The sequence below is a fragment of the Bos indicus genome, chromosome 7 (assembly GCF_029378745.1).
Source record: "Bos indicus isolate NIAB-ARS_2022 breed Sahiwal x Tharparkar chromosome 7, NIAB-ARS_B.indTharparkar_mat_pri_1.0, whole genome shotgun sequence".
Lineage (NCBI taxonomy): Eukaryota > Metazoa > Chordata > Mammalia > Artiodactyla > Bovidae > Bos > Bos indicus.
Window position 1 is genome coordinate 51076595 of NC_091766.1, and position 22748 is coordinate 51099342.

The 22748-nt window shown below is 45.7% G+C and overlaps 1 protein-coding gene across 4 annotated transcripts in view; it reads left to right on the plus strand.

Annotated features, from left to right (window-relative positions):
• The window catches only part of CYSTM1 (cysteine rich transmembrane module containing 1), a 70717-nt gene that overhangs the window by 20916 nt on the left and 27053 nt on the right, over nt 1-22748 (plus strand). For all 4 annotated transcript variants that reach the window (XR_011567708.1, XR_011567709.1, XM_070793690.1 and 1 more), the window contains exon 2: nt 4678-4901. Coding sequence is in view for 2 of the 4 variants with exons in the window: in XM_070793690.1 (XP_070649791.1) it covers nt 4678-4901 (224 nt within the window). In the remaining 2 variants the exon portion in view is untranslated. The remainder of the gene's footprint in view (nt 1-4677; nt 4902-22748) is intronic.

Consider the following 22748-nt stretch of genomic DNA (forward strand, 5'->3'; position numbering starts at 1 on the left):
CCTGGGATTCTCTAGGAAAGAACACTGGAGTGGGTTGCCATTTCCTTCTCCAATGCATGAAAGGGAAAAGTGAAAGGGAAGTCGCTCAGTCGTGTCCGACTCTTAGCGACCCCATGGACTGTAGCTTACCAGGCTCCTCTGTCCGTGGGATTTTCCAGGCAAGAGTACTGGAGTGGGTTGCCATTGCCTTCTCCGTTTGGAGCTGTGAACTGTCCTTAATGCTGCAGTTTCCACTGTTTATATTTGATCTTCAGTATAACACACACTCCTAGAGCAGTGCTTACATTTCACCCAACCAAATTTATAACGAAAAATTCATGTTTTAAAGTTTTGTATCATACCTTAAATTTAAAGCTCATTTATATTTTTGTTATGTTAAATGGTTTGTACTAGACTGTGTTAATGTGAGGGAATCTTTCTTTACTTGGGTTTGCTTCTGTGCAAACTTGGGAACAATTGATTCCCACTGGGTGAACTCCTGCTTTTCAGATGCCAGCTCTGGAATCCTTGATCTCAATATAGATGGAGATTCTGTGATTTTTGATGTTCTCTTCTTGGAATTTTTTTCCAGCCTAGAGGACACTAAAAATAAATCCAGATTTTATTGCCCTAAGATGATTGTGTTCTGGGAACACAGGGACCGAGTGTGCAGTAGGGTTGGGTCGTGACAGTAGAGCACTGTTTGGTTTATCCTCTTTATAAGTGCCTCTGAGTAGCACATGAGGTTCCCCCCAACGCCAGACATCAAGCAATTTGTCAGGCAGGAGAAAGATATGCACCAAAAACGAGGGGGAAACATGTTGAGGGAGAAGAGGGAAGACACATTTATTTGAGAGAGTTTTGAGGGTCCCAGGAATAGTGAGGAATACATACACAGAAATCAATCAAGAAAAGTCATGAAACATTGAGGTATGAGGTTGTAATATTTCTAAATACTTTGTTCTCTTTTCCTTTTCACTGCTCATTGTTTGTAGAAGGGCAGTGTCTTCAGAGAAATATAGGTCTAGACTTTGCTAGAGGGAGAACAATCATTATTACAGGGTCTTGTTGGATTAATGAAGTTATTAAACTAGTTTTGATGGAATTAGGTCAATTCAGAGGATACCCACTGACCCCACCCCCTATACACACACACTGAATTTTAGGAAAGAATAGTTATGATGGCTGTGTTCTGTAACTAATGGAATAGCCATAGGGGATTAATAAGACTGATTACTGTATTAGCCAGGGCTCACTAGCTTTACCACAGCCTTCCAGGTAGGAGAGAGGAAATGCAGAAGTAGTCAGCAGTTAAGTATGCTCAGATTCATGTGATGATTGTGGTGTTAGTCACCACCAGCCTTTGCCTTAGGTTAAAGGGAAAGTCATTCCCAGCTCAGAGTATGATGCCATGTTGGAATAGGCCAGATAGCAAAGAGGGAAAAGAACTCCCATTCTTTTTTGAATCCCTGTTAGGCCCCTGGAAAAAGAAGAGTGGAGACAGAAGACAGATGTGGTCAAAAGAGAGAGCATCCAGCCATTCTGACTCCATATTATAAAGTTTTAGTTTATTATCGCCTCCTTCAAATGACAGTCTCCTCAGTCGCACCTCCTCCTTCTGGGTTTAAGCCCCTACTCCAGCCCAGTAATCTGTTTACCACCTTTTCTAAAAAACACCATCCTTATGTTTCTCTTTTTAACCCATTGTCCAGGGAAGGATTTGAACCATGTTCATTTCTATACCCCACTACTTAGACCAGTGCCAGGCATAGTCAGCACTACATAAAAGTCTGCTTGCTTGAACATCACTCAGGGATTCCTTAGCTTACCTTACTATTGGCTCCTAGCACTGGAAATTCTACAGAGGTAGTAGCTTAGGTTAGGTTTGGATTCAGTCTGATTTATGAGCTATTATAAAGTCATATTTTAATTTCATGGCTGCAATCACCATCTGCAGTGATTTTGGACCCCCCAAAAAATGAAGTCTGACACTGTTTCCACTGTTTCCCCATCTATTTGCCATGAAGTGATGGGACCAGATGCCATGATCTTCGTTTTCTGAATGTTGAGCTTTAAGCCAACTTTTTCACTCTCTTCTTTTACTTTCATCAAAAGGCTTTTTAGTTCCTCTTCACTTTCTGTCATAAGGGTGGTGTCATCTGCATATCTGAGGTTATTGATATTTCTCCCAGCAATCTTGATTCCAGCTTGTGCTTCTTCCAGCTCAGCGTTTCTCATGATGTATTCTGCATACAAGTTAAATAAGCAGGGTGACAATATACTACCTTGACGTACTCCTTTTCCTATTTGGAACCAGTCTGTTGTTCCATGTCCAGTTCTAACTGTTGCTTCCTGACTGCATATAGGTTTCTCAAGAGGCTGGTCAGGTGGTCTGGTATTCCCATCTCTTGAAGAATTTTCCACAGTTTATTGTGATCCACACAGTCAAAGGCTTTGGCATAGTCAATAAAGCAGAAATAGATGTTTTTCTGGAACTCTCTTGCTTTTTTGATGATCCAGCAGATGTTGGCAATTTGATCTCTGGTTCCTCTGCCTTTTCTAAAACCAGCTTGAACATCTGGAAGTTCATGGTTCACGTATTGCTGAAGCCTGGCTTGGAGAATTTTGAACATAACATTACTAGCGTGTGAGATGAGTGCAATTGTGTGGTAGTTTGAGCATTCTTTGAGATTGGAATGAAAACTGACCTTTTCCAGTCCTGTGGCCACTGCTGAGTTTTCCAAATTTGCTGGCATATTGAGTGCAGCACTTTCACAGCATCATCTTTCAGGATTATGACCAACCTAGATAGCATATTCAAAAGCAGAGACATTATTTTGCCAACAAAGGTCCGTCTAGTCAAGGCTATGGTTTTTCCAGTAGTCATGTATGGATGTGAGAGTTGGACTGTGAAGAAAGCAAGCGCCGAGGAATTGATGCTTTTGAACTGTGGTGTTGGAGAAGATTCTTGAGAGTCCCTTGGACTGCAAGGAGATCCAACCAGTCCATCTAAAGGAGATCAGTCCTAGGTGTTCTTTGGAAGAAATGATGCTAAAACTGAAACTCCAGTACTTTAGCCACCTCATGCAAAGAGTTGACTCATTGGAAAATACCCTAATGCTGGGAGGGATTAGGGACCAGAGGAAAAGGGGACAACAGAGGATGAGATGGCTGGATGGCATCACCGACTCGATGGACATCAGTTTGAGTGAACTCCTGGAGTTGTTGATGGACAGGGAGGCCTGGCGTGCTGCAATTCATGAGGTCACAAAGAGTCAGACACGACTGAGCGACTGAACTGATAAAGTCATCTGGAATTCCATTTCTTTCCTTCTTCCTGCTGTACCTTTCTAAAGTACCTACTTCATCTTAAGGCCAGTGACCCCCTCAGGGCTGAAGATTGGCTGTCAGCAATTTGTAGCCCATGTCCTTGGTGGACTATGTGTTTGCCTATGTTAAGGCAAAAGGACGTTTGGGAGCGTGTTTGAAGAGCCCTAAGATTTTAACTGATCAAACCACTTTAGAAATAATCCGAGTGGCCAAGGGTTGCCATTTGTGATTGGCTTAGTCCTAAATTCCTTGAATCAGTCTTGATGGAAAAGAGGAAAGGGTCACCTGGATTGGCTAGGTTAGACTGGGTTTACCCTGGAGCTGGTAAGGAATGAGCTTCCTATGAAGCACACGAACTGCAGGAGGAAAGAATGGATCCGTAACTGGAAATCTGACTTCTTATGAAGGGGGATATGGTTGTTGTGTGGGCAGCCAGCAAAGTCCACTATTTTAATCCATATTTTTTAGGGAGGCTTACTTTATTTATAAGTAAGAAAAGTAATTTATTACTTTATAAGAAGTTGTTCTCTTCTTTTTATAGAGACATTTATGAATTTGTTGATTGCATGTTATAAAGAATTAATGGTGAAATTATTAAATTTTGAGCAAGAGACTCTTTCCTTTATTAACTTAGGTAAAACGTTACATATCAGCACAGGAGAGGGGTAACAGTACCAGGCAGCAAGAGGGCAGTATCCGATTCATCCAGCGTGTGTGGACTTTGCATTCTGCAGTAATGCTTTTACTCAGGAAGTCCTTGATCAGGCACTTCGGGGGTTACAGAGATGATAGAAAGGAGATGCTGACCCCTTCCAGACTTCAGGCCTAATCAAGAAAATGGATAAAAGGCTCTGGGTGCTGGGAGGAAGTGGCCTCCCTCACAGAAGAAAGCACCCAGAACAGGAACTACAAGACAGTGGGGGTTCCTGGTGAGCCCTCCAGAGTCCTGGGAGCCTGGATGGTCAGAGAAGACGCTTGGCATCCTCTGTAAATAGCTCTACCCTTTGCGCGGTGCCACCGAGCACACTGCTCAGCTGCTCAGAGCTGGGTCTGGGGCGAGTGACCAGGCCACCCAGCGCCCAGGGCGGAGCAGCCCTTACCCCGTCCCTGGTCACTCACTGCTGGCGTGGCCACCTGGCCTGATTCCTGCTGTCACGGCCTGTCGTCTAGTGAGGCAGGCAGACAGAAAGCAATCAGATACTTAAGATATATGCCAGTAGTGAGAAGAAAACAAAATGGGCAGAGCTCAAAGTGTGCAAGAGGTTTAGGAAATCTCTAAGGCAATTTGTAAAGTGTCTCGTGATTACAGTTTTTTCCTAATGATTTCGTCAGGTTAAAAACAAATAACTTTCACCATTTGTCTCCTAGGTGTACTCTGCAGTCCCTGATGAACCAAGGGAACCCTCCGCCGTATCCGGGCCCCGGTCCGACGGCCCCGTATCCCCCTTATCCATCGCAACCGATGGGGCCTGGGTTCTACCCTCCAGGACCTCCAGGGGGACCCTACCCACCTCCTCAGGGTGGGTACCCCTACCAAGGATACCCACAGTACGGCTGGCAGGGCGGACCTCAGGAGCCTCCTAAAACCACAGGTACTGTGATGGGAATGGGGTGGGTGTACAGTCGGCCCTCCGTGTCTGTGGGTTCCGTACCCACGAGTTCACCAACCACCAGATTGAAAATGTCTGGGGAAAGAAATGCTGGAAATTTCCAAAAAGCAGAACTTGAGTTTGCTGCACTCTAGAAACTACTTCCATAACATTCCTGTTGTATTTACAACTATTTAAACAACGTTTACATTGTGTTGGGTGTTATAAATAATTTATAAGTGATTTAAAGCATACAGAAGGACATGTGTAGGTTATATGCAAATACCTTTCATATAAATATTTCTATATAAGGCACTCGAGGCACCACAGGTGTTGGTGTCATGTGGGTCCTAGAACAAGTAAGTCCCCACAGACACTGAGGGACGACTGTGTGTACCTGGGTGCAATGTGTGCAGTCCCACGTCACCAAGGGAGATGTTTGCTTTGCATGTTTTCTTTAGCAGAGGAGAAACTCTGGCCTTTGTGTGCTGTGGTTGACATTCCCAAAGCTTGCTGACTGCATAGATTGGCTTCTAACTCAGGAGCGTTGACTCAGTTCTGCTTCCTTCTTCACATCTCTTGACCCCTTCCTTCCTTCACATCACTTCCTGGCCGGCATGTTTTCTGAGGACACCTCCTCAAGCAGCGAATAGGGGCAAATTAGCAGTTGGATTCTTGCTCTGGCAGCCAGTTTTGTTTTCCAAGTTTAGCCTGTTGGGATTATTTTATCTCTCAGCTTGTTGACCCTCAAGTCATCCTCTTGCCCCTGCTGTTGAGGTTGGTTTTCTTTGCTGATGTGTTTTCATAATTCTGTGTAACCTGCTGGCTGAGTTGTCAGCAGGCTTGTGGTCCTTATTGTGTGCGAGAACAGTGCTTCTCAAAGTTTACTCCAGAGACAAGGGCCAGTCCGTGAGCAGCTATCAGGCTGCCATGAGGTAAATACAGGAAGTGCAAACATTTTTAGAGTAAACATCTAAAAACTTTGAAAATAGTTTGACATTGCTATGACATTCAAGCCTGTAATCCTGCATTTTACAAAAAGTAGCAGTCTGTGAAGGGTTAGGAAGGAAACACCTTGAGAAGCACTGTGTATGTCCGGGTGACTGCTGTGACTGTTCTATAACCTTGTGCAGAATAGTTGCTCTCTTAGAGCTTCCAGCTTTTGAATATAGCTCATTCTTACCGAGTGCTTATTATGTGCTGGGTGCTTTCCTAAGAGCTTTATATACATTCACATTTAATCCTTGCAACAGTCTTACAAGGTTATTCCCATTTTCCAGGGAAGTGATTGAGGCACAGAGTGGAGTAATGACTTGCACAAGGCCCCCCATGTAGAAATGGCAGAGCCCAGATCTGAATCCTGACAGGTTAACTGTGGACTCTGTACCTGTATCTTGTTGCTGTTGTCCCTCTCCTCTCTTTTCTGAACTGCCACATTCATCTGAATTTTAGAACCTTAAGCTGCCTCAGAGATTTTCTGAGGTTAATTTATAGTTTAACCCCTAAGGTTTAATAGTTTAACCCCTAAGGTTCAATTTTATAGTTTAACTCCTCACTAATCGAAAGTAGTAACAGAATTGAAGGTTCTTTCTATTTCAGAATTTGAGGGTTCTTTAGAATGGGTGGATACCAAGGAAGAAAAATAGATTTAAGAGGAGTTGTGGGCTCAGTATGGGAAAGATTACACTTTTATGGTATTAAGTCAGAGGCTATATTAAGGTTGAATAGATTTGAACACCTTTAAAAGATTTAGTTTATTTTGAAGAAAAACTTTTATAATCCAAGGCTCTGTTTCTGCTTTAAAGTGTTACAGCATGTGCTTGGAGGAGTTCAGGAAGTACAACCAGTATAATCAGAATAGTTGGCATCCAGGTTTGTGACATCAGAGGGGGATTTCCTGAAAATAAAGCTCAGTTTTTAGGTTTCTGTTTCAAAATAAGGTAACCCTGTGATGAATGAAAGAAGGCAGTCTGAAAAGACCACACAATGTATGATTCTGTTTATGTGCAGTTCAAGACTAAGCCAAACTAACCTGTGGTTCTGGAGATCAAAATAGTGGAGTGGGGGGCTAGGGTGGGGTTTGTTATTGACTGGGAAGGGCACAGGGAACCTTCTGGGTATTAGGAGTATGCTTTTATCTTAATCTGGGTATAAACATTTTACAAGCCTCAAACTTTATATCTGTGCACTTTAGTATATATGTCAATAAAAAAAAAGTCAGCCCAGCATTTGTATTAAACAATAGACTCAGTCCAGCGCCTCCCTAGGTTGTGTCTTTCACCCAGAGCCCTTCTGGCCTAAATAATACAGGCAGTACAGGCCTTGCAAACATTTCCGGGCCTGTATTGTTTGTACTGATTATAAGTAGCATTCAGTGGGTTGGAATGTTCCAGAGCTTGTCTAGAATAAGTGCTTCCTGGGCTCGGTGGACCTTGTCCCCTCATGCAGAAAATATTCATGGGTTTGGCCCTCTTTCTTAACTTTGGTGTCATTTAAGTGTTAATATTATGTCAGCATTTTTGAGGAAAAAATAGGATCTTAATTGTTCTTAGGATTAAAAGGTTCTTTTAGTTCAGTGTTATCAATTTGTCATGATTTCATAAATGCAGTTGAAAGCTGTTGAGCATCCTTCTCTACAGGATTTCTCACTGACATCAGCCTGGGTATTGTTAATTGCCTACACCCATTCTGCACCAGACTTGGCAGGCGATGCCAGATGGTGAAGTCCTTCTCTCAGCCTGGGTTCTGGGGGATCCAGATTCTGTGAATGGGACCCCCTGACCCCCCTCACTAAGAGATGCACCTTTAGGGAACCCGTTTTATTTATTTCTCTCTGTTGCTTCTGGGATTCTCAGTCAGAATCATTCTTGGGGCCTGTATTCTAAGCACGAGAATTTGAGCGCTCTGCAGAAATTTAAAGGGTTTTTTTCCCTCTAGCAGGATGATTTTAGATGTATCTACTGCTGCCTATGCCATCTCTCGGCTGGAGTTCTAGTGTGTAGTCCATTCTGTTAACAGCCACCTAGGTGGAAATTATTCTAAGGTCTTAGTGAAAGTGAAAGTCGCTCAGTCGTGTCTAACTCTTTGCGATCCCATGGACTATATAGTCCATGGGATTCTCCAGGCCAGAATATTGGGGTGGGTAGCCTTTCCCTTCTCCAGGGGATCTTCCCAACCCAGGGATTGAACCCAGATCTCCCGCATTGCAGGCAGATTCTTTACCAGCTGAGCTGGAGGGGGTCTTAGCTATTCTTAATTGATGTTTAGTAATTAGTAAGGATTTAATAAAGATGTGTTGAATGTACAAGAAGGTGGGTAGATGGCTGATCTAAGCAGACCCTTCTTTGGTACTCTGTTTATAGTTCAGATTTCATTTTCTCAGATATAATATTTTTTTAAGCCTTTGTTTTCCTCAGCAAACCAGCTTTTTGGGAACCATGTGATTGGAAGGAGCAGGTGTTTGTGAGAATGAGGCTTCCCTGGGGAGCACACCCTCAATATGTCAAGGATCTCTGGGGATGATTTTTAATAATAATAGTTAATATCTCTTGCATTGGCATTAGCTTCACATGATTGTCACAGTGACCCTCTGGCATTAGTCCCATGTTGTGGTGGAATATGAGGCTCAGTTACTATTGTATAACATATCACTCTGACACTAAGTGGCTTAAAACAACAGTGACTTATTATTTCTCATGGTCCAGTGTGTTGGCTTTAGGAGATCTCTCCTGGGGTCACTTGCATGACTTAATTCAGCTGTCAGCCTGGCTGGAGCTGAAATGTCCAAGACGACCTCACTCACATGACTAAGACCTCGTTTACCTCCATGAGGCCTCTCTCTGCACATCTCCCTGTCCTTCAAGAGTCTGAAAGTAGCAGCTGCCAGGCTTTTAATAGTGAGGCCTGTATCCTGTTGCACAAAGGCTGGCCAGGTTCAGCAGGAGGGGAAATAGATGCTGTCTCTCCCACTTCTGCTTTTTTGGTAACAGTTTGGTTTAGATACAATTCGCATAGCATATAGCTATCCTACTTCAAGTGTACAGTCCAGTGGGTTTTGGTGTAGTCACAGAGTTGTGTGACCATCACCACTAATTCCAGAACATTTTCATCACCCTGAAAAGAGACCCTTTGGCAGTTACTCCCCATAGCCTTAAATCTCCTCCTCCGTTAATTTATTTTCTGTCTCTGTAGATTTGTCTGTGCTGAACTTTGAATCATGTAATATGTAGTCTTTTATGACTGGCTTCTTTTACTGAGTGTAATGTTTTCAAGGTTCATCCACGTTGTAGCAAATATCAGTGCTCCATTCCTTTGCCAGATAATATTGTATGGATATACCATATTTTATTCATCCTTTCATTAGTTGATGGATATTTGCTTTTGAAATCTTATGAATAATAAATAATTGGCTGTTACAAATATTGGTGTAAAACAGACTTCATCTCACTAGGAGGAACAGGGGCTTCCTAGGTGGCTCAGTGTGATAAGGAATCTGCAGTGTGGGAGATGCAGGAGACAGGGGTTCAATCCCTGGGTCAGGAAGATCCCCTGGAGGAGGAAATGGCAACCCACTCCAGTATTCTTGCCTGGAGAATCCCATGGACAGAGGAACCTGGCGGGCTACTGTCCATAGGATTGCAGATTTGAATGCGACTGAGCAGGCACACACTAGGAGAAACAGCATGGGAATCCAGGGTGAGCGGAGCTGTGGCTGTCTTGGCAATTGGTCCACCACGCTCCGGTCTTGGCTTTTAACAGTTCACATCCCTCCCATGTGAAAAATATACCCACCCCCTTATTAGACTATCAGATGTCTCATCCATTAACTACCCTGGCTTGGAGTTAAGGCTGTCACCACTGAGGATGGCCTGTAACCAGCCATGTTGCTCCCTTCAGTCCCTGCTCCTCATTCTCATTCTGCCCAACCCTACAGAGAGATCAAACAGAATATCAGTATCTCCATGAAACTTTCCCTCCTGAATCCCACACCTTCCGTAGACTTACCACTCCTAGGTGCTTCAGCTGCACTCCATACAGACTTCTTTCAAAGCACTTCCTCTCAGCAAATTCAGTTAGGTTTCATATTCCGTAAAGAACCTCTTAAATGACTGACTGCAGTCAACCTTGCCCTTACTGTTTTAGTTTAGACTTCACCATTTGTGTTAGTCAAGACTCATAAGACTGCAAGTAATAGAATCTCAGCCTTAAATATTAACAAACAACAGAGGATCTTCAGAGACCTGAGTAAAGGCCCCAAATGATAAGACAGGAAAAAGGGTCACTGAGGGAACAGAGGCAACACAGGGAGCAAAAACCTTGCTAGAAAAAGAAAGGGAGGAGAGGAATCTTATAGTATTCTTAGATATGCAAGGAGATTTCTTATTGAAATAAGAGTAGGGATGCTCTATAAAAAGCAACTCAGGAAACAAAAGCACTTGGGCAAGGAGCTATATCAGCCCAAGGATTGGGTTCAAAGACCCATTTGGAAAGCCAGGTCTTACCAAACCAGAATTTAAGGCTTTTTCCCTCAGGTGGAAGTTTGACGTATGTTTTGGGTGTCTGTTACTATGTAGTCAGTCACTTTAGTCGCTCAGTCTCGTCCGACTCTTTGCGACCCCACGGACTGCAGCACACCAGGCTTCCCTGTCCATTACCAACTCCTGGAGCGTACTCAAACTCATGTCCATTGAGTCAGTGATGCCATCCAACCGTCTCATCCTCTGTCGTCCCCTTATCCTCCTGCCTTCAATCTTTCCCAGCATCAGGGTCTTTTCCAGTGAGTCAGCTCTTCGCACCAGGTGGCCAAAGTATTGGAGTTTCAGCTTCAGCATCAGTCCTTCCAATGGATATTCAGGACTGATTTCCTTTAAGATGGACTGGTTGGATCTCCCTGCAGTAATACACATTCAGTTCAGTTCAGTTCAGTTCAGTCGCTCAGTCGTGTGCGACTCTTTGCGACCCCATGAATCGCAGCACGCCAGGCCTCCCTGTCCATCTCCCAGAGTTCACTCAAACTCACATCCATCGAGTCGGTGATGCCATCCAGCCATCTCATCCTCTGTTGTCCCCTTTTCCTCCTGCCCCCAATCCCTCCCAGCATCAGGGTATTTTCCAATGAGTCAACTCTTCGCATGAGGTGGCATGAAGAGTCAGTTCTTCAGCATGAGCTGAAACTGGAGTTTCAGCTTTAGTATCATTCCTTCCAAAGAACACCCAGGGCTGATCTCCTTTAGAGTGGACTGGTTGGATCTCCTTGCAGTCCAAGGGACTCTCAAGAGTCTTCTCCAACACCACAGTTCAAAAGCATCAATTCTTCGGCACTCAGCTTTCTTCACAGTCCAACTCTCACATCCATACATGACCACTGGAAAAACCATAGCCTTGACTAAACAGATCTTTATGTAGTAAATTACCCTAAATCTTGCCATTAAAGATTCTATAATTTGGCAGAACTTGGCCAGAAAGATGTGTCTCTGCTCACTGGGGCTGGAGCATAGAGGATGACCTAGAGGGGGCTGGGCTGAGTCTGTGTGCTTTCTACCCTTGAATGGGATTTACACACTTTCCTTCTTGGCTTTCATATTTATAGCTGTCTAAAGGGATATTCTTGGTTTGGCTTACACCTGTATCACAGAGGAAGAAGCTATTTGGTTTGGCAGATTCTTTGGAAGGGAGAGGGGGATAGGAGCATGACTGTGGCTGTCTCACTGCTGGGAGGGGTCAGGTGATGCACAGGCTGAGAAGTTACTCTCTCCATCTGTATGCAGTCCAGGCTTGGGCTTTTCCACTGCTACTGGCTTGATCTGACCCTTTTGTTTCCCATGAAAGTTTAAGTTTTGTAGCATTCTGTCAGTTGTTTCAGTTTCAGTGAAATCTTATACTTCTGCTTCATTATAACAAGAAATTGTTCTTTCAAATGCAAAAACGAAACAAACAAAAAACCCCAAATGCATCTGGTGTCCTTTCCACCTCCAGCTGCCTCCACATGGCCTCTCAGTGAGGCTGACTGGGGCCGCACAGTGTGACAGCCTCAAGAGGTCTGGGCTCCTCTGGCATCAGAGTGCAAAAGTAGCAACTCCCAGGCCTCCCTTAAAAAAAAAAGAAAAGAAACAAAAAACTTTTCATTTAACTTCTAATTTTGAAAAAATTCCAGACTTTATAAAAGCTTTGCAGAAATAGTACAAGCAGTTCTGTGTACCTTTCACCCAGATTTCCCCAAACTTTATATAACTTTAGAGTAATGATCAGCCTGGCTTTTTCACTGCCCGGACTCACAAGTCTCAGCATGTCACTTCCATCACACTCTCTCAGTCAGAGAAGGCACAGGCCTATGCAGCAAAACTTCAGTGTGTGTGTGTGTGTGTGGTGGTGGGAGGAGTGGGTAGACTTTACTCTTGATGGGTGGGTGGCAAAGCCACATACAAAATGAGTGGGAAGATCTTAGGAAACTGCACCCCCAAGTCCTGGTGCTGGGTGAGCTCATGTTCAGTGAAGCATTCTAAATAATAAAAGTCTTTCTAGGTTCTTGGGCATATGCGATAGTAACAAAACTATTTAAGGTGGCAGTTAAACACAGCAGCATCTCCAGTCTTATGTCAGAAAATAGGCCATCTGTCTTTTTAAGGAAAACTCTGTGAATTGGTTAGAAAGTCAGGAAGTCAGAGGTTTTTAAATTCTGTCACCAAAATTGAAATGGCTCCCACTCGGATACCTCAAATCATCGAAAATGTTGGGTTGCCCAGCTGATCACTCTCCCAAGCTCATGGGAGACGTCACTCACCAATTCCAGCTCTATCTGCTCAGCCCAAATGTGGCTTCAGAAGTCTCCTTACCAAAGGGTCCTAGGCAGCAGCTATGAACAAGGCTTAAATTGTTTGTTAGGTAGGATGCGGCCATTTACCATTCCTTGTGCCCTCTTTCTTCAGTTCAGAAGAACTGTCTATCACCAACTCCCGGAGTTTACCCAAACTCATGTACATTGAGTCGGTGATGCCATCCAACCATCTCATCCTCTGTCATCCCCTTCTTCTCCTGCCCTCAATCTTTCCCAGCATCAGGGTCTTTTCAAATGAGTCAGCTCTTCGCATCAGGTGGCCAAAGTATTGGAGTTTCAGCTTCAACATCAGTCCCTCCAATAAACACCCAGGACTGATCTCCTTTAGGAGGGACTGGTTGGATCTCTTTGCAGTCCAAGGGACTCTCAAGAGTCTTCTCCAACCGTTCAAAAGCATCAGTTATTTGGCGCTCAGCTTTCTTTATAGTCCAACTCTCATACCCATACATGACTACTGGAAAAACTGTAGCCTTGACGAGACAGGCCTTTGTTGGCAAAGTAATGTCTCTGCTTTTTAATACTGTCTAGGTTGGTCATAACTTTCCTTCCAAGGAGTAAGCATCTTTTAATTTCATGGCTGCAGTCACCATCTGCAGTGATTTTGGAGCCTTCCAAAATAAAGTCAGCCACTGTTTCCATTCTTTCCCCGTCTGTTTGCCATGCAGTGATGGGACTGGATGCCATGATCTTAGTTTTCTGAATGTTGAGCTTTAAGCCAACTTTCTTATTCTCCTCTTTCACTTTCAAGAGGCTCTTTAGTTCTTCTTCACTTTCTGCCATAAGGGTGGTATCATCTGCATATCTGAGGTTATTGGTATTTCTCCCAGCAATCTTGATTCCAGCTTGTGCTTCATCCAGCCTGGCATTTCGCATGATGTACTCTGCATATAAGTTAAAGAAGCAGGAATACAGCCTTGACATACTCCTTTTCCTTTTTGGAACCAGTCTGTTGTTCTATGTCCAGTTCTAACTGTTGCTTCCTGACCTGGATACAGGTTTCTCAAGAGGCAGGTCAGGTGGTGTGGTATTCCCATCTCTTGAAGAATTTTCCAGTTTGTGGTGGTCCACACAGTCAAAGGCTTTGGCATAGTCAGTAAAACAGAAATAGATGTTTTTCTGGAACTCTCTTGCTTTTTCAATGATCCAACAGATGTTGGCAATTTGATCTCTGGTTCCTCTGCCTTTTCCAAAACCAGCTTGAACATCTGGAAGTTCACGGTTCATGTATTGCTGAAGCCTGGCTTGGAGAATTTTGAGCATTACTTTACTAGCATGTGAGATGAGTGCAATTGTGCGGTAGCTTGAACATTCTTTGGGGTTGCCTTTGGGATTGAAATGAAAACAGACCTTTTCCAGGCCTGTGGCCACTGCTAAGTTTTCCAACTTTGCTGACGTATTGAGTGCAGCACTTCCACAGCATCTTTTAGGATTTGAAATAGCTCAACTGGAATTCCATCACCTCCACTAGCTTTGTTTGTAGTGAAGCTTCCTAAGGCCCACTTGCCTTCACATTCCAGGATGTCTGGCTCTAGGCCCTCTTTCTTAGAGATACTGAAATACAGAGAGGTTTAGTGACTTGCTGGGATGCTTGTGTTTTGACAAGGACCTAAGTCCTGAATCCAAGCTAAATGCATTTCCTCTTTACTGCATGCTGCTGCAATCCAGCACTGATTCCACAGCAGCCCTCAGACACCCATCCGAGGAAAGTACCTTCTTCTCAGCCTATTTCTTCCCCTGTCTCCCCACCTGTTTCCTCCCTCCCCCTCACCCCCTAGCCACAGAAAGAAACACAGAAAGCTGGTAGTTATAACAGGGATAACCACTTTCCTAGTAGACAGGTGGCAAGTGTAATAAAAGCTAAATTCAAATCCCCTTAGTGCTAGGACCTGGGTAGATGGCTTAACCTCTCTGATTTTTGAGTGTGCCTGCTTCCCCTTGTAAGCTTCAGGAAGGTGATCTTTTTCTCTCAGCCTCTGTTTCCACAGAACCTAGAACAGTGCTGACTCGTGGTATATGCTCAGTAAATGTCTGCTGAATGGATGGAAATAACATCAGTTCGAAAGATGTTTGTGAATTCATGTTCCATTTCTGGTCCCCTTTCCCTTTGAGACTCTTCCCTTGCTATTTAACTGTTGTAGGTCCAGATACTGGGGTTTTATTCATGTTCTTCTGGGTTAGGACTGACATTTGGCAATGTATGGATGTAAAATGAAAAATTCTGCTTCAGCAGAGTCCCTAGGATGTCTCCATGGAGTTCAGAAGGCTGATTGGCCTTTGCACGGGGTTTCTGAGCCTGTAAAATGTGCCTGTTTTTGCTCTTTGTAATTTGAAGATGCAAAGGTGAGTGCTTGCAGGAGGAGAGCCCTACCCGGATCACTGGCCAACCAGCCGGCCTGTCCCCAGTCCGCAGTCGGTGCAGGCTGGCGGCGCAGCCTGCTTTGCCTGCGCACCGCCTTCATGTCTGACGCTGCTCTCTCACTCAGCGCAGGGGTAAACAAGGAAAGAATTGAATGATCCAGAATCTCTGCTAAGAAATTACAGCTGGCTTGTTTGAGCCATTTATGCTTTTTTTTTTTTTTAATCAGAAACTCTGATGAGGCATTTTTCATTGCCCCGGGAAGCCTTTCCAGGGTAAAGCCCAGCACAGTACCTTCTTCACCAGGTGTCGGATGACACAATGTCCCAGCAAGGACTCTGTGTGGAGCCACCAAAAGCCACGCTGGCTCAGGAATCTAGGTGGAGTCTCTCCAGTTCCCTGAGCTTCTGCTTCCTTATCTGTCATACTGTGATCGCGGGACTGAGGCAAAACATAAAGTCATATACTGTCCAGTGTACAGGCAGGGAGGACTCAGCACCCTCCCTTGGCCCACACCACTTTTCTGAATTTTTGCTTGTGGGTGGATGGGGCTGCTGAAGACAGGAAGCTGTCAGGGGAAAGGTGGGGATCCCAGTTACTGAGAGTCATTCCGGATCTCCCCGCCAGAATCCCCACCAGCCTGAGGCAGCCATGGGACCCTCAACTCCAGAGTCACGTCATCCGCCTTATAACTGATCTCCCTCCTCCTCCTCTTGCCCCTGCTGTCTGCTTTCTCCCCCAGACCCTCTAGATGCTTCCCTTGTCACTCAGAGTAAAAACCAGTCCTTAGGTGACCAGCCAGGCCCTCCATGGGCAGGCTGCCGCTGTGCACTGCTCCAGTGCTCCTTGGTATTTGTGGTATTTGCAGTTCCCTTCCCCTCTGCCTTTCTCTTTGCTCCGAAATCCACCCGGCCTGTGTTCTCTTGATTCTTGCTCAGCTGTCACCTGGTCAGAGAGGCCTTCCACCCACCTTCCCTCTCCCCACCGCATCAAACGTAACACCCTAGCCTGCACTCTCTCCCCACTTTGCCCGCCTCTTTTCCCTTCCCAGCACATTGCTTGCGGGTTCCTTGGCTGCCTTCGTCCTCCTGCTGGAACGTAGGTTGCTTGAAGGCAGGGCCTTTTGTACATCATGTTCTCTACTTGATTCCAAGGGTGTGTTGGCTGGCAGGCTGTCCCCTCCCGGGTCCTCTGCCTGCACAGGTGTCTCTGCAGCACCCTCCTTGTGACGTTACCTTGGGTTCCTCTCCCTTCTCATCTTCTCTGTATAGAATCCTGGGAGTGGCTCTGAGTTTTTGCTGTGGGTCAGACCTGGTGCTGAACACTATATATCCTTCAGCTTTTAATTAGGGGACAGCTCCATGAGGTGGGTCTTATTAAAGAAGAGTTTGCCCAAGGTCAGAGCTAGTAAGTGGCAAGCAGTCATTCTAACACCATGTGTGACCTGAGACAGACCCAGTGACCACAAGGAGGAAGGTCTCTAGAAAGGGAGGAGGAAGAAGAGGATGAGCAAAGAAGGGGTATGAGATGGAGACAGTAAGGTGCCCAGAGCTGGCACAGTAGCTGGTAGTGAGTAGGGTTTCTAGAAAGAGCTACAGAAAGCATCAATCCCAGGGCCTGTCCAGACAAAGGCACAGGAATGGGGCAAAAGGGACAGCTGCCTGTGGTCTGGGCCAGCCTGAACACGCTCACCCCTCAACCAGGAGGGGGTGGGCTGCTTGTGGGGTCCTCCGGGGATCTGTGGCTCTTGACAAGGGCTGTGGCACCAGCTATTTCTCTCAGCACTGCAGACCTCCCCTCTCCCTGATGCAGGGGGGGCCAGCCCACTGGGCTTTCAGCTTGCTCATCCTTACTTTGGAGAGAAAACTGCTCCTCCTTACTTTTGGTCATGGTCTCTTGTTTTCCATTTAGTTTGAGGCTTTGCTGCTGGCCTGGGTTTCTGTGTGATAGGCCAGAAGTTTTGATTTACCTGAGGATAAAGAGGTTTTGGGGAGAGCTGTTCCTCACCTAACCCTTGAGTGTGCCAGAGTAGAACCTATAAAAGTTAAGGGTTTAAACATTTCTTTTCCCTTCCTATTATTAGAATAAAGACCAACATTTCCAAAGGCCTTGAGAGGTCCTTCATGTTCTAGCCTTGCTAGCAGATTCTGTTTCCACTTCCTCAACCTCCCTAGGCCTCTCCTCCCATATGGCTTTTGCAAATGGTGTTTCCTCTGTATGGCTTGCAAAATCATACCTCTCTTGACTCAGTGCGAGTAACTCTTATTAATCCTTCCCATCTCACTCTTGCGTCGCATCGGTGACGCTGAGTGGTACCTCACCCTCGCTCCCCAGCGTAGCCTGGGTCAGCTCTCTGCCCTTCATAGCGCGCTGTAGGTTTGTAATTTTACAGCCTTGGTTCTAGTTAGAGAATTAAGGTCCCCACCGCTGTCCAAAAGTGTCCTGATTGCAGAGACCTTGAATAAATTGACTGACCCCTTGATTCCCCGGTGAGTACTTGAGTGATTAAAGATGAAGAGGAGTTTGAACATACACAGGAGAGAGGACAGAGTGAGTTTCTGGAGTAAGCTTTGTTAAGTTGTTAAACTTTAAACTTGAATTTGCAGAAAGGATCATTTACACCACTTTCCCCTCCCTCGTGTAATTCATTTGTTGGTCTGGGCTCTGAGCAGGATATTCAGAGTCACGGGTGTGTGAATTATCAGAACTGAGAGATGCAGCTTTGGGTCATTTTTGCTTCCACTGAGTGGTCTGGTCACTGAATATAGTAACAACTCTCATAGAAAAAAATTTTTTTCCACTCATAGTCCAGATACCCCATTATCTCAAATCGTTTTTGTGTTCTCATTTGCCCAGCAGTTCTTGCTTAGATGCATGTGTCGTCTGCACCTGGCGGCCACTGTCGTGTAGAGTCCACTGTGTGTCCGGTCCCGTCCTCCACCCCACTTACCTGTATAAGCAGATTCCCTGTAGGGCAGGGTGTCTCACCCTTGGCGCCTTGATATTTGGGTTGGATGGTTTTGGCGGGGGGAACACAGAGCTGCCCTGTGCACTGTGTGGTTAGCAGCATCCCTGGCCTCTGCCTACTATGCGCCAGTAGTATCCACTCAGTTATGACAACCAGCAGTGTTGTCCAGACGTTACCAGATGTTCCTGAGGGGCTCAGATCACTTGCCTTTGAGAACCACTTCTATAGAGTCTTTCATATGAAAGCTGTAAGTTGGGCTTTTGAGCCCAGTGGAGGAAAAGCTTTATCAGCAGCTAAAAAATTCATGACTTTTTTTTGGTGGCCAGCCCAGGAAAAAGCCTCCAGGAACCTGGAGCTTTAAAGAATTCACTCATGACTTCTTACTGGATAGACAAGCTTTGTTTCTGAGCCTCTCTGCAGGTGGGCCTGGAGAATCTGGGTGTCTGGAAGCAATTCCTAGATTAAAACTAGCAGGACAAGAAGAGTTTGAGGCCAGTGGTCTAAGTTTTTAAACATTTAATATTAATTATTAATTGTTGAATAATTAATAAAAGCTAAATAAAAGAACGAATAGTTATCAAGTGGTTATGGTGTATCAGGCATTTTTATGAGTCAGCTCTTTTAGTCCTTGTAACAACCCTGTGAAATAGGTTTCTTACCATCCCCATCATACAGATCAGAGGTCCCCAAGCCCCGGGCCCCAGACTGCTGCCAGTCTGTGGTCTGTTAGGAACTGGGCCCCAGGGCAGGTGGTGAGCAGTGAGTGAGTGAGTGAAGCTTCATCTGTATTTAAAGCCGCTCCCCACTGTTCACGTTACCCCCTGAGCTCCACCTCCTGCCAGATCAGTGGCATTAGAGTTCAGGCCCTACTGTGAACTGAACCTGCAAGGGATCGGGGTTGGGGACTGCTTATGAGAATATGAGAATCGTCCCAAAACCATCCTCCTCGCCCCATCCATGAAAAATAATTGTCTTCCATGAAACTGGTCCCCAGTGCCTAAAAGCTGGGGACCACTGGTATAGATGAAGGAACTGAAGCAGAGAAAGCATGAACCTTGTTCATGGTCCTACAACTAGGAGGTTGTAGGGCTGAGATTCAGACCCACCAGTCTTAACCCCAAAGCTGTGCTCCTCTGTGACTACTAAGCACCTAGTGAGGTACCCCATGCTGGGCTGGAAGCTCTATGGACATGGCTTTGATTCTTTTTATAGTCCTTCTGGGTAAGTTATCCCAGACCTTACAGTCAGGGAACCTGACTCTTAGGCTGTGATGGCTTGACCATGGTTCCCCGGGGATCTGACCCAAGGCCTGACATGCTTCCATGTATCATTTGGCCTCCCATGAATGAATAAAAGTTTTTTTCTGTTTTTTTTTTTTTTTTTTTAACTTTGTCTTTCACTTTCCCTTGGAATCTCACCTCTTGCTCCAATAGTTGTTAAATGCCTTGTGTAATTTAGTGCCAAGCACTAAGTAAATGTTGCTGTTTCTAATTAGATCTTGTTCAGGTGTTTTGTGTATATTATCTTATTTAATCCATATAGCAGTCCTGTGCTGGTGGTTTCCTATTTCAGAGATGCAGACACAGGTTCAGAGAGATGAATTTAACTGCCCTAAAGTCAGAGAGTAACTCCCTGAGCCTTGAATTGAACCCACGTCTGTCTGGTTTCAAATTGTATTCTTAATTTGCATGCTTATTTACATTACATTAGAAAATGCCCTTGAAATACTTCAAAATATTAATAATATATATAATAGTTTAAATATAAGATGTATAATATTCATAACAATAACGTACATTGTTAACAGCAATGAAGAGGCAGGCTCACCTCTTCTTTCTGGGACCCTCAGTTGCAACTCTTCACAAAAGCAGATGGGACTAGTCTTTAGTGAGTGGGCTCTTGGCACCAGTTTTGATTCTGAGTCCCCAGGTTTGTGACCTCAGGCTTTAACTCGACAGATCTGCTCCGGTAGGCCTGCGCTTAAATGAAGCCCCATGCCCTGTCCCCCATTCCCTAGTGACAGCCCAAGGTCTGGGACCTGGCATCACATGAAGACAGCCTGGTCACAAGGACACTGGAGAACCACAGGCTCCTAAAGATGGCCTTGGGCTTTTAATTCTTTTTGGATTTAGAGACACAGTCTGTTTTGTTCAAGTGCTTAATGCAAAACACTTTTGCTTTTTCAAAAGCCTTGGCCCGCCCAGCACGCAGGGGTAATGGAGTATAAAAGGCGGCTGCTCTTTGTGGGTCCAGTCTGCTCAGCTGGCCAGGGGCATGTGGCGGGGGTTTGAAGTCCTTCCTGCCCCCAAACAACTCTGCTGCACTGCTTCGTCAGCCTCCCCCGCCCTCCAGATGCAGCCAGGGTTTTCGGCTCTAATACTGCTCTCATCCCGGAGAAGGCAATGGCACCCCACTCCAGTACTCTTGCCTGGAAAATCCTATGGACGGAGGAGCCTGGTGGGCTGCAGTCCATGGACTCGCTGAGGGTCGGACATGACTGAGCAGCTTCACTTTCACTTTTCATTTTCATGCATTGGAGAAGGAAATGGCAACCCACTCCAGTGTTCTTGCCTGGAGAATCCCAGGGACGATGGAGCCTGGTGGGCTGCCGTCTATGGGGTCGCACAGAGTCGGACAAACGACTTAGCAGCAACTGCTCTCATCCAGTCTTGAAACTTGACAGACGCCTTTCCTTCACATCTCACATAAGCCTTTTCAGTTAGGTTGGTATAAACAATGAGGAAATTGGTTTGGCGGGTGAGGAGAGGAAGGCTGCTTTTGGTGAAAGGTATCCAGGGAAACTGGGAGGCGCCGGTGGGCTTGGAGCCAGCACCAGGGTGTTGGGACTGCCCTGTGAGTGTGAGGCCACTAGAGTGGTGGGGTCTTTCCCTAGGATGAACCCTTCCAAACAGAAGTAAGACTAGCCTTGTTGAGAGGCGGCCCAGGCCCGAGCACAGGCCCTGAGGCTCTGCCTGCACCCGTGCTGCTGTGGCCCTGTGCCCACGGGCACCTGCTTCCCCGTGGTCAGTGTGGTTAGCCACCGAGGAAAAAATCTATATTTGGTTTATATGGTGGCTCCCCAGAGTTGAGATTCTCTAAAAGGAGGGATGCAACATGGGATGGTTGTAACTAAAATGCTGGCATTGAAGATGGTAAGGACTGACAGCCTCATTAGTGGATGAGGGCTTTGCCCAGCAGACGCTGACACGAGTGTGGGGACCAAGCCCAGTGTGGTCAGGGGCCAGAGTGGCTTTCTCCAAACCCTGACTTAGTGCCGCTTATCCAGAGCCCAGGCCGCTGCTCCTGGGGACAACCAGGTTCTCACACAGAAAAACATGGCTTTGTTTTTAAAGAACTTTTTAATTTACAGAAATAGCTCTTCCTTATAAAAAGTAATATACCCATACTTTTGCTATCCAGAGACAATAGTTAACATTTTCATATAAATCTTTTGGTCTGTGTTTAGTTCTTCATGATGCAGCCCTTTTGAAATTTGACTATTATGTTCATCTCTGTCCAGGAGATCTATTTGTAGCTGATATAAATGCTGCATAAAAGTGTGGTTGGGTGTTCTGGGTTTTTTTCCTTCTTCTTAAATTCATTAAGTCTGTATCTCCTCAGCTGCATCTTGGCCCCATACAATGTGGGAGTCTTGTGAGCAGTGAGCAGTGGTTCTCAGTGAGGTCTCCATGCAGATGTGAGTCTCACTATGCTGACTTCATGCCTGCCCTCCACCCAGTCTCCAGAAGTGCCTTTCCTTCTAGCCCTTTATTTTTTTACAGTAACAGTAATACTTATAGTATATTATCCACTTACTTCGTGCCTGGCACTGTGCTGCTTTTCAAGTTAGTCATCTAATCTTTATAACAATCCCAAGAGGTGGATGGTGGTATTGCCTCCATTTTTCAGATGAGCCACAAAGAAGTGAAGGGAAATAAGTGCATTGTATTGAAATGGGCTATTTCCGCTGTGGCAGGCTTAGCCCCAGAGCCAGTGAAGCCAGGTCTGCAGCGGCTGTATTGGGCCGGGGGTGGGGCACTACAGGGATGAGGAGGGCCCAGCTCCTGCCCTGAGAGCTGGTCTCAAACCCACCAAGAACCGCCAGCGAGCGGATCGTGGCAGTATTAGTAGCCCGCCCTGGCCTTCTGCTGTCCACACTTGGCCTTGGCTTCTTGAGGGAGTGGCTTCCTCCTCCAGGAAATGCACTTTCCTATCCACTCTTCTGGGAAGCCTCATCAGCTTGCAACCAGGAAGCTTGCTGCTGTGTGCTGTCAAGGCTGCCCACCCTTGTAGAGAAGATCAGGAGCGTTCAGGGTGGTATGGCTGTAGATGCCAACCCTTTTAGTTTCGAGAAGCCAGTACCGCTTGCCTCCTTGTCCCAGTGCTGGGCTTGGTGGCTTTTTCCTCATTAGATCTGTGGTGCGATGGAAAAGGTGACTCACTCCCTCCGGCTGCCCTTACACGTTCTCAGCCTTTTAGACTCGAGAGGTTTTCTGAAGCTGGAGAAGGGCAACCCCACCCCCCACACACACGTACAAGTGCAGGCACACGCACACACTTTTCCTCTAGAGGTTATCCCTGGGTGTATGTGGTGACATGGAGAGCTTTGTTCTTGGGAGCCCAGGCATCAGAGTCTTTTCCCAGGGATATGCCTGCTTCAAGACTGTAAATCAAAATGGTCCAGGGAAGATT